General features: G+C 54.7%; 3 protein-coding genes across 3 annotated transcripts; 1 reads left to right on the forward strand and 2 right to left on the reverse strand.

The window, feature by feature from the left end:
- Positions 1-741: 741 nt before the first annotated feature.
- Positions 742-2,636, reverse strand: MONBRDRAFT_23295 (uncharacterized protein; the record flags this gene model as incomplete). The annotated part of the gene is made up of 7 exons (XM_001743777.1): positions 742-890; positions 1,007-1,207; positions 1,328-1,402; positions 1,482-2,167; positions 2,280-2,377; positions 2,411-2,514; positions 2,600-2,636. The coding sequence occupies 7 exons, from the start codon at positions 2,634-2,636 to the stop codon at positions 742-744; spliced, it is 1,350 nt and encodes a 449-aa protein (XP_001743829.1).
- An 857-nt stretch (positions 2,637-3,493) lies between these two features.
- Positions 3,494-5,109, forward strand: MONBRDRAFT_23296 (uncharacterized protein; the record flags this gene model as incomplete). Its single annotated transcript, XM_001743525.1, has 7 exons — positions 3,494-3,670; positions 3,844-3,924; positions 4,241-4,308; positions 4,454-4,527; positions 4,637-4,692; positions 4,782-4,848; positions 4,961-5,109. The coding sequence occupies 7 exons, from the start codon at positions 3,494-3,496 to the stop codon at positions 5,107-5,109; spliced, it is 672 nt and encodes a 223-aa protein (XP_001743577.1).
- Positions 5,110-6,593: 1,484 nt separating this feature from the next.
- Positions 6,594-9,487, reverse strand: MONBRDRAFT_14886 (uncharacterized protein; the record flags this gene model as incomplete). Its single annotated transcript, XM_001743778.1, has 12 exons — positions 6,594-6,748; positions 6,911-7,104; positions 7,191-7,325; positions 7,604-7,713; positions 7,855-7,965; positions 8,058-8,195; positions 8,311-8,472; positions 8,589-8,653; positions 8,772-8,841; positions 8,939-9,018; positions 9,164-9,298; positions 9,424-9,487. Coding segments are annotated over 12 exons (1,419 nt in total), but the record flags the coding sequence as incomplete, so codon positions are not given.
- Between the last annotated feature and the right edge of the window lie 2,209 nt (positions 9,488-11,696).

Below are 11,696 nucleotides of genomic sequence, written 5' to 3' on the forward strand. Positions count from 1 at the left end.
ACCGATGGTTTTTTTTTTGTTTTTTCCACGGCCCCCCCCCCCCCCCCCCCCCACCCATTGAGCGTGTGTTCCATTGTCTTCCATGTTTACCACGTTGCCTCATCTGAATTTGGCTTGCCCTCTTCTTCCACTCCACTTTGGATAATAGCGTCTGGGCGTCCGCCGCTATGATGTGCGGGTCCTACGCTTCTGGTGCCAAGGGCTTTCACGCGTGCTGCGCTCCAAAATTTTGCGATCCATAGCCGACGCAACTCGAAGCGAGGGGCAATGATAACAAAAGGGGCTGTTCTTTCCATTACACCTGTTCTTGGGTTGTATACATGGACGGCGTTTGAGCATGCACGGGTTTTGGGGGATCTGCCTCTCTCTTTTTGTAGTGAGTGCCCTCTAGTACCGGGTGGTCCATGTTGTGTTTCGCGCAAGCATGGGTTTGTGTGGCAGAGGCAGACAAATAGGAAATCAAGAATTTTAGACCAGGGCTTCCGGAGAGAAGGCAATGAGTCTTGTGCATGGTCAACTACGTCCATGCAGTCAATACACGACGAACATTCATACGTAGAGCCAGCTTGTGTCCCACAGGACTGCAAAGTGTACCAGTGGGAACACAGCGGAATGCCACAAACCTAATCGAAAACAAGAACAAGCAAACGAGTACATGCCATGCACAGGGCAAAGCCAAACAAACACGTTTCATTCACGGGAGTGGCCGTAGAGGACAAGAGCTTGGGCTGTTGACAAAATTTAGACTTTTGAGTAGCCACTCTTGCGCTTCATGCCGAGGAAGGCATAGCCCAGGAGAGAAAAGAGAACGACGCCACCCACGATGGCACCAACCACGATGGCCAGTGTATGGTCCTGGTTCTTCTTGCCAGGGCAAGCATCAAGTTGCGCTGTCAACCGACAGAGGATGCAAGAGAGAAAGCACAGGAAAGAATGAGCGACAAAAGACAAGTCGCAGAGAAGAGAACCGTCAAGCGAGAAGGTAGCGAGTAAGATGGCCACGAACCATTCGGAGCTGGTTGGATGGTATTTTGGTTCGGCTGAATATTGAAAGGCTGCACATTCAAGTCCTCAAAGATGAGCGAGAGGGTCGACTTGGAAGAGGCCGGGGTCGAGTCGAGTGCCGTGGATTGGTTGCATCCCCAGCCGTAGCCGTGGGCGCTCTTCATGGGTGTGGAAGCATCCGTAAAGTTGACCGTTCCATTGACTACGCAGGCGAGATGCAATGGGATCAAAAGGTTCAGTAATCAGAGGGACACGTGTTGTTTGATTGTCAAGATGAAACATGATGCCATTTTGCTGAACTGGTATGCATGATTTGATTTACCTTGCACGTTTGCACTGACAAAGGCGCTGGTGATGCTCACCAGGGACCAGCTGGCCACTGTTTCGAAATTCGGGGCTGGCCAGACAAGCAAAAGTTTGAATGAGCTCTCTCAAAGTGTGTAGTGGCGCGGCACTCAAGGATGTACACTACACACCGGCAAAACGGCGTTCGGCTGATTTTTCAGCAGGTGCAGCTGTCGAGCTGGAGTTGGCAGGTGTGGTGTTGGTGGTGGTGGCCTCGGACGTGGTAGTGGTGGCCTCGGACGTAGTGGTGGTGGCCTCGGACGTGGTGGTGGTGGCCTCGGACGTGGTAGTGGTGGCCTCGGACGTAGTGGTGGTGGCCTCGGACGTAGTGGTGGTGGCCTCGGACGTAGTGGTGGTGGCCTCGGACGTAGTGGTGGTGGCCTCGGACGTGGTGGTGGTGGTGGCCTCGGACGTGGTGGTGGTGGTGGCCTCGGACGTGGTGGTGGTCTTGGGTTTGGTGGTGGTGGCCTTGGGCGTGGTGGTGGTGGTGGCCTCGGACGTGGTGGTGGTGGTGGCCTCGGACGTGGTGGTGGTCTTGGGTTTGGTGGTGGTGGCCTTGGGCGTGGTGGTGGTGTTCTTAGGTTGGGTGGTGGCCTTGGGCGTGGTGGTGGTGTTCTTAGGTTGGGTGGTGGCCTTGGGCGTGGTGGTGGTAGTTGTTGTCGAGTTGTGTCCAGAAGGAGAGGCGGTGGTGGAGGGAGCAACGGTGGTGGTGACGTGGGAGTTCTCCCCCGCAAACTGCAGGCCAAATACAACGCTGCTCTCGGAATTGAAGGCACGGAAGAAATAGGTGGCGTTGGGGTGGTTGCACTGTGGGACACTATGGATTCAAATCGGGATGCAAGATAAGAGCCGCTCACATGGACGAGGGATGCGGCACGAGGGCGAAAAGAGTTTGGTACCAAAGCCCAGTGGGATGGGCAGCCTCTTACCTGACTGAGCTCGCGTTGGTAAGCGTCACAGATGTGCTCTTGTCCTGTTGTGAGTGTGTGCAGGCCACGAAATTTCCAATGAAATTGTTGGCATGAAGCTACGGTGACTATCCCAAACGAACGCAACGTACGTTGGCCGACGCGGACACCTTGAGTGAGGAAAATTGCAAGAGAGCACAGACGTTGCCAGTGCCCTCTTCTTGCACCTTGACCAAGACAGCTGCTGCCAAAGCGACTACACCGTTGCCCAGAACAAACGTAGAAGCGCTGTGAATCATCAACCAGGTCAGGTGGCGCCTGCACGTGTGACCATCACTCACCTTGCAGCGCAAGGAGCAGGCGCAACGCTGCTGCCATGCTGATTGTGACACCGGAGTGATGAGAGGCCCCCTGCACAGGTCCCAGGTAGACTGTGAGGCAACAGCAGATTGACAACACCACGCATGGGCCACCAACATCGAGTGCGCACAGCCTGAGGGCATGATCCGAAACTCGGGGCCATGCGGACACGTACAGGAGTTGCGCAAAACGGCTGTCGGTGGGCGGGCGCACGCGTGCTGGATCTTTGCACCTGCAAAACAACCACAGCATCAATCAGCTAGAGCAGCATGATCCGCACCTTGGCACACACGTGTGGCTAGCGTGTGCCGACAAGCCACCCAGTGTCACCAGGTCAAGCCGCACCGCCGCTGCCGAGGGGCAGCGATCGCGAGCTGATACCTGCACAAGCAACAAGAAAACTAAGAGATACTGCTACGCTTGGCAAGGCTAGGTAGAGATGCGAAGCGTGCCCAAGCGGGGCAAGAGGCAGGGAGAGGCGTGTTGGGCCGGTGTAAGGCAAATGCAAGGCAAAAGCAGAGAAGGTGACTTATCACGGAGCCCATAAAGAGATGATTCCATTGAAGGATACAAAAGAAGAGAGAGGCTACTTGGAGCGATATTGGAGAACAACAAAGCAAGGGCGATCATGTTTTTGCTGACATTCCGGCGTCGCTGCAAGCTGATGAAAACACAATCCGCTTGCAACGAAAATCGAATCCACATCAATTCAAAAAAGCGCAGAGAGGCAAAAGGATCTTTTATCCTCAACGACAGTTGTTGACCAAGCAAACATGTCCGCAGTCAGCCGATCGGTCATCGCGGCACTCGCGCGGCGGTGGCAGCCCCAAAGATGGCCGCTGCTGGCGGGTTCGGCGCGGACTAGCGGGTGCTGGATGAATGCGAGGCGAGACCTGTCGACTAGTCATCGGCTGCTACGGTCTGATCAGCAAGTTGCGGGACCCCTTGGCACAACTGACGAACTTTTGGATCACATCGTTACGCGTATCGAGCTCAGCGGGCCTCTGTCCATCGCTGACTACATGCAAGAAGTGCTCACCAGTCCCATCGCAGTGCGTTTCGCGAGCTGAAGACGATGAACTGCCCTCCATTAACATGCCAGCTTCTCTTTTTTTTTTTTGCCTCTTTGCATCACATCCCCCAGTGCAAATGGCATGCTTTCTCTGGCTAAAGAGCAGAGAGCGCGTTCTCACTTGTCGTGTTCGAATGGCTCCCACGTGGCTAGGGCTATTACAGCCGCGACGGCCAATTCGGCGGCCAAGGTGACTTTATCACGGCTCCAGGTGTATCTCACATGTTTGGCGAGGTATGCATCTTTGAGCTTGCCACCACAAGCACTTGATATGGGGCCATTTTCTCATGGCCTGCTGATGGATGGGCCAATGCATAGATGCTCGGTATCTGGATTACCACGGAATGGCAGGCCTTGGGATGCCCTGATCGCCTGCGTCTAGTAGAGCTTGGGCCGGGGAACGGTGTTCTTATGCGTGACATAATGACGGCAAGTTGCTGAACTTCTTGCGCCGTTTGATAGGCGAGGCCAGACAACTCCGGGAAGCAGGGTACAATCACAACCTGCATCCGAGCTCGGCATTCAACGACCCATTCTTGATTCTTCGCAGGTCTTGGATAAACATTTACCAGCGACAAAGATTGACATCAACTTGATTGAGAGCAGTCTTTTGCTGAGGTTGGCGCAGTTCCTGCCACCCAATGTTGTGTCCTGGCGCGCGCCCCCGTGTGCTGTGCCGCTCAAAGAATCAATCTCAACCCATTGTTTTTTTTTTTTCCTTTGGGCTTGAATCGTCGCCATGCATCACATGCGTCACGTGTAGTGCAGAACAAGAGGCGACCATTTGCAACCGTGAACGGACCTCCCCAGCGCCCCTTCAGGACCCCAGCTTGCCCGGTCGGTCCACAGGGCCCTCTTATTCAGTCGACCGACCTTTTCTGCTGTCAACAAACCTCCTGAATTTTTTTTTTTTTGGGTGGCCATGTGACCAAATCGTTCGATATAGGGCCGTACCGCAAGGCAGACGCCGATCGCCGCCAGCTGCGCTGGTTCCGGCGCCTAGTGAGCTCGGCCTTCTCTTTGGGTGCTGGGCCGTGGCTGCTGCGATGTTTTCCATGATATGCGCTCATGGAAAACCACTGCTCGTGTAGGATCAACTACTGACCGAAAACGCCGATCAAAAAACACATGGCAGCTCACTTGACCCCGTCATTGTTGGTATGTCGCTTTAGCCAGCTTGGAAGTGACAGCCGCTTGTGGACACCTCACCACTGTTGTTGATGTGTGACCATCGCACGGCAACTCTCACGGCCAATGCCTTCCAACTTAGTGGCAAACGAATTTCTCGACGCCGCACCAATCTACCAGCTGCAGTATCAAAATGACCAGTGGCATGAGCGCTTGGTTGATGTCAACCCAGACCCAGCGCCAGGCGAGCTGCCCTTACGGTCAGCATCGCCAGCGGGTCTGCCTCTCTAGCTGTCCATTCGCCTCGATAGCCCGCTGATGCTGCTGCATTTCATCGAATGCTAGATTTGTGCTGAGTAAAGGTGAAACACCTGTCGTGACCATGATCAAGCAGACGCCCTCGTTCCTGCCAGCCCAACCCAAGGATGGGGATGTTGTGGAGTATTCACCTCGTGCGGCCGAAACATGCCTCCAAGTTGCCGATTTGCTCGGCCAAAGTGTCGGTGAGTGGTGTTAAACTCTTTGGCTCGCTCTCGCCCAGTAGACGCGCAGTTGCCCGTTTGCTTCATGCGAGCCTCGCAAGCCAAGGGAAGGGAGAGGGGGACTCAACACTGGGGGTCGAGCCGCTGGGAGACTGATGACTGCTGATGAATTTTTAGGCTCGGCGCTGCTTATCGACTATGGCCCCTGGTCTATGGAAACGGGCGACACTTTACGGGTAGGGTTTGGCTGGCTCACGTGTCGTCGTGGCGTTACGTCATCTTGGTCTCATTGTGTTTCACCCATATCTCTCTTCGGCAGGCCTATCGACAACACGTGCAAGTCGATGTTCTTGATGAGGTTCGCTCCCTGGCGCTGTGCGTTGTTCCAAGGATGACTGCCTGGCCTCTTCATGCTTTGTTGTGATTTCATCAATCTTTTCGGCTCCTATCGCCTTTTATGGACTTGATCTGTTTTGACAGCCGGGAACCGCCGATATTACGGCCGATGTTAATTTTGCGCAGCTCATGCATCTTCTGCAGAAACATGCACCTGGTGGGTCGATTCTCGCTCAACGAACCCACCTGTCTGGGCATACGCGCCAACGAAGGGTGTCATTGTTCTGTTCCCTGCCAAACAGGAGTGGCGCAACATGGGCCTGTGGCCCAAGGGAGCTTCTTGCTGCGTCTTGGCCTCGCTGAGCGTGCGCAACAACTCCTACACAAGGCCAAACTAGCCCAGGTATGCCTGGGTCAAGACAGGACACGGCATCGCTTTGGGCTTTTCCCCTCGGCAAGCTTCGCGCTCCTCACGACCGCCACATTTCTTTGACCCTGATCAGGATACCCAGCAAGCGCTGGCCATCAAGGCCAATGCCGAGATGCTGGTTCGAGAAGACAAAATGGGCCTGAGGTTCAAATGCCTGGGCTTGTCAAGCCCCGCCACCACCCGGTGTATGGCCGGGTTTTCGTAAAAGTTTGCTCGGTATTGTCTACATTCACGTTCACTTTGAACAAAATGCACTGGCCGAATCAGTCCCGTGGATTCGATTTCAAAAGGTTGACGGCACGACGCCAAGCGAGAAGACACTTGAACGTCGATGCCCAGATAGCAAGCGGGCGATTGTTACGGCCGGGAAGCCAACACAAGAACAGTTTGCTACCATTCTTTGCCATAATCGATGAAAACAAAGAAAAAAAAACAAGGAACAAACAAAAAAAGGCACTGTGTGCAGAAATGCGCATTCCTCCCTCTGTGTGGCAAAATGGCTAGCAAATGATTGATGCACAAGAGGCTTAAACAGCAATCTTGTTGGAGCCTGAAGTTGCAGCCGCGTCCGCGTCCGAGGCGCGGTCGGACGGGGCGTGGGTCATGATGTAGTTGAGCAGATCAATGCGCGTGACAATAGAGAAGATGGTCTGACGCATGGTGGCCTCGTTCGAGTTGACAACTGCCAAGGCATAAAACGCAAAGGCATGGTGAGTGAGGCAAAGGGAACAGCAGGGCAAGTGCAAGACGCGACACGATATCGAAAAGAGAACAGGTGGGCTGGCGGCTCAATTGGCCGCCAGCGTCACAACGTGGCGATCCACGAAGGACTGACAAGACTCACAGCAGCGCTGCTCCGAAACAACAAGGACGTAGGGCTCGCGGTCCAGCAGGCGCGAGATTTGGCCAAGCGTCGCAGTGGTTGGCACTTGCTTGAACGATTTGTACAGCACCTTGGCGACCGGGTCCGTCTGCTTGACACGACGCTTGAGCAGGCTGGACATCAGGTTGCCCTCGGTGACCATGCCCAAAACGCCACTATAAAAGGGCGCGGAGAAATGGCCAAATTAGGGACAAGGACACCAAGCCCGACCCATCACGTCAGTCGCATGTTGTCTACTCACCCCTTGGGCCCAACGACAGGCATCTGATCAAAGCCCTCGCGCTTCAAAATCTCGGTGGCGTGGTGGCAGGTCACATCAGGGTCCAGGGTCATGGGGAACTTTTGGGGCATGGACGTCACGGGCAGGGAAGTCCACCTGAAACAAAAGCGCCCATCAACCAAGGAAGCGTCAGCCGATGCTGAAAGGAGGAGAGGAAATTTCGCTTCAAACCGGGTCACCAGGAGACCTTGCTTAGCAGGGCACGTACCAGTCGGCAATATCGGCCGAGACCTGGTCCTCGGGGCGATGGTCCAAAAAGCCTGGCGACGGTGAAATGCCAATAGTCGCCGCGTCAGACAAAGAGAGCATCGATGAGTGGGAAATGGTCGGAATACGATTGTTATGCAGTCATGCAAAGCACTGGCACTGGTGACTCACCGCGGTCGAACATCCAGTCGTCGTTCAAGAACTTGGTCATGTAGTTGCGGATTGAGTCGGGGAGAATCACGACACAGCGCTGGCCCTCCTTCAAGTCACGAGCAGCCTAACAGAAAGCGAGCAAGTATCATCCGTCAGAGCAGGCCAGCACAGAGAAATGTGTGTGTGTGCCATCATCGCCGGCAGACATGTCCTGTTCCTCTTGAGCATGCCACTCCCTTGCTTTCGTTTCAGAAGTAACACTAACCTCAATGGCCGCGGACATGGCGGAGCCTGAAGAGCCACCGCAAAGGAGACCCTCGTCACGGATCATGCGACGGGAGTACGTAAATGAATCACGGTCGTTTGTCTTGACCCACTGCAGGAGGCAAAAACGTGACAACGACCGGTGAGACGCAGGCGTACTCGGGTGCTGGCCTCGAAAGTCGAAAGCAACTAGATAAGACGAACCTTGTCAATGACGCTGCGGTCCAGCACACGGGGAATAAAGTCATAGCCAATACCCTCGACCTGGTAGCCAGTGACAGACGTCTCGTTCAGCTGCTCGGGCTGGGCAAGGATGGAACCCTCGGGATCCGCACCAACAATCTATCGGCACAGTGCGACATTGATATGAGAGACATTTGCAAAAGGCAAGAAGGCTACCCTTGTCTCAGCTGTTCGCTGGTCATGGGCATGCGAGCTTGTAGTGGCATGGACCAACCGTGATGCCAGGCACCTTCTCCTTGAGCTTGCGAGCAATACCAGTGATGGTACCACCGGTACCGGCGCCGGCAACCAACATGTCAATCTTGCCGTCGCACTGCTCCAGAATCTCCTCGGCCGTGCCATCGTAATGAGCCAGAGGATTGTTGGGGTTGGAGTACTAATAGGAACACAGGTGCACACGCAGATGGTCAACACAACAAGTGAGATGCAGACTCGAGGCGGGCGGCGCACATGGCAGTTATGCTATTGTCATAGAATGGGAGCATGACCAACCTGATCAAGGATATGGGAGTTGGGCAGCTCGCGGTTCAGGCGGTTGGCCACACCAATGTGCGATTCTACAACAGTCGCCGAAAGAAACCATGAACCAAGGAGCCAGTCAGCACAGCATCGTTTTCAGGATTGTAATGTGTGGCCTAAATCAATGCACATGGAAGAGCCAAATGGGCGCCGTACCGGTCGAATCGAAGGCAGCTTCGTTGGGGGTACGGATAATCTCGGCACCAAGCGCGCGAAGAACGTCCACCTGTAAAGGAGAGGACAGTTGAGAAGAGTTGATGGATGGCACAGTGACATAGGACCTTTGGCTCTCTACACGATGAGTGTTGGCACATTGCCCGCACCTTCTCTTGGCTCATCTTCTCGGGCATGACAATGATGCAGCGGTATCCCTTGATGGCACAGGCCAATGCGAGGCCAATGCCTAGGGAGAAGAAAAGAAGAAGGAAAAAAAAAGGAAGAGCAGAAATGAGAACACGCCGGCCATGTTTTTGGAAAAAAAAATCAAAAACACAGCAACAAGAGAGCAAAGGGGGACATCATGTCGGAATGTTTGTCGCAAGGCGCACCTGTGTTGCCAGAGGTGGGCTCGATGATAATGTCTCCGGGTTTGAGACGGCCGCTGCGCTCAGCCTCCTCAATCATGCGGCGAGCAATACGATCCTTGACGGAGCCACCGGCATTGAAGAACTCGCACTTGACCACTAGGGTGTGTTGACAGAGGCGCAAGGCAAACCAACAAAGAAAAATGAATGGAGCAGTGTGATGAGCGGCACGGCGAGTTGCCAGCAGAAAACTTTGTCCCCGCCTGAGCTACTGAATCACGTACAGAGCTCGCACTTGAGGCCCTCCTGTTCAGCGATACGGTTGATGCGAATCAAAGGCGTGTTGCCTGCCGTGTGAAAACATGGTTGAGCACAGGAGCAGCAGCGAGCGTCTCGTGAGGACCCAAATGTGGCACAACAGGGGGTTGGTCTGATCTTTTGCCTTGGCGCCCTTCGCTGCCTCAATTGTATTCAGTCTCCGAGTATACACGCACCAATGTTGTACAGGACATTGGGCAGAATGCCCGGCTTGAGTTCTTGGCGAGCATGGATCGAGTCAGGATCCGAGCTGCACCGCGCCAGGGAGCCCAGGTGAGAGTCTGATACGGTTTCTCAAACGGCATCTGGCAGAGGTCGGACAAGGGTGTGGGCAACGCGGTTACCGGGAGAGATGCTGGTGAGGATCCTTCTGATCCTTCTTGCCAGCCTGGTAGGTGCACTTGGATGGGCCAAACTCCATTGTGACGGGGACGGCTGGTCACGACTGGTCGACGGGACAGAGCAAAAAAGAAAAGTAAGCCAAGGTGGCCAAGGGGAGCGAGGAGAAGGGTGAGGGAGAAGCAGAGTTGAACAACGTGGTTGACGACTTTTTTTCTGCTGCTGCTTTTTTTTTTTTTTTTTGGATTATTGCTGTGGTTTGTCTTACATGTACGTCTTCTGTGAGGAACACTGCGTTTGCTTCGTGGGGGCTTCAAGGTATTCTAAAGTAAGTGAGGCAGAACTTCTGCTTCAAGTTTGAATGGTGCTGCTTCTTCTGTCAACTTTCTTCGTCTGTCCGGCTCGTCATCATCAGCAAGCGCTGGAACAACAAACACACAAACACAAAGGGCACGAGGCCTTTGTGTTTTGGAGGTAGGGTATTGGTTAATCAAGGTGTGCCGTATATACACTTTGCCTGGTATGCTCGTCCGGGTCGCTTGGCCACGCCACTGGTCGGGGCTATTGCAACATCAGCAGCCTTGAAGCATGCGTTACGTAATCGGTTCTTGAATGAAAACGACACGTGTTTTTCAGGCCAAACCGATAGCAAAATACGAAGAGAGAGAGAGAGAGAGAGAGAGACAGCGAGACGAGACAGCGACAGCGTCTCATGCTGACAATTCACGCTGAGGTGGTTGGTGCGCTGCCGCCAGCAACCAGCCCGAGGTCAGATGTCCGTCAATGACCCTGTGCACGCACACGGTGGCACCGCTTGAGCCGACCGTGGTGCTTAATGCGCAGCAGTGGCACACACCAAAAAGTTCATGACCGTTATCGCAAATAGCCAGCACCGACCGAAGTGAGTGCCATGGAGACCAGGTTGGGGATCGACGCCCCTCCTCTGAGGCCGAGGCCGAGCTAGACGCTGTCGGACTCTTTTCTGCTAGCAGTTCCGCCAGCGTTACGGGCATCGCGCTAATGGGCGATGCAGGCCCCAGCCCTGCTTCGGGCTCCTATTGAGCAGAATCAGCGCTGGACGCGAGCAGGCAAACTAGCCTCCCGAGACATGACGCTTCAGACACACCGGCGGCAGACGTTGCAGCAGGCCGAGAGCAAGGGTCGACGATGCATCCACAACCGCCAATGCATGCCTGGACAGTGCAGCGGCGTGTCAACATGGCCCACTCGTCGCGACCGTCAAGCAGAGGAAAAGATCGATCGATGCCCGTGGTTCTGGGCGAGCGTACCTTGGTGATTTCTCGACCATGTCCGGGTTGGGCCGACCTGCCATCGCGGCTAGACGCTTCAAGCATGGCCTCAGCGACCACAGCTGCCAAGGGAAAGACACGCGCACACCACACTGACATCATCACACAACCGCCGCTGCAATTGTGCAGGCCAGCAGCCTCCTCTTGAGGGGGCAACGGGGACAAGGGTGCATTCTGACCAAGTTGATGGGTAACGGCCGGTTGTAAAGCTGCCAGTGGGCGCAAAAGCGGGCCTCAATAGAACCAGCTATTTTCCACACCCAATCAGATGCCATGAGCCATAGCGCAGAACCTCGAGCGCTCAAAAGATGTCTGTGTGCGTCCTGGACGCATGCATCTACCAAGTGCCTGCTCAAGCGCAGAAAGCGCATCAAGAGGCCGCGACAGCCCCAGAATGAGAGCATGCAGGCTGCTGCAAGCCGGAGTCTGAACGTGATCTCGAACGTAAGCCTCAGTTGTTGGGTGCCATGCATGGGCTAAAGCCAGGTTTCACAGAGTTCAGTTCAAGCAAGCGGATGCGGTGCCAAATCGACTAAAAGACAAACATGAACCTTGATCCGAGAGCTCACTTTGAAAAAAGTCAGCGTCAA

Source organism: Monosiga brevicollis, genomic scaffold (assembly GCF_000002865.3).
Source record: "Monosiga brevicollis MX1 MONBRscaffold_4 genomic scaffold, whole genome shotgun sequence".
NCBI lineage: Eukaryota > Choanoflagellata > Craspedida > Salpingoecidae > Monosiga > Monosiga brevicollis.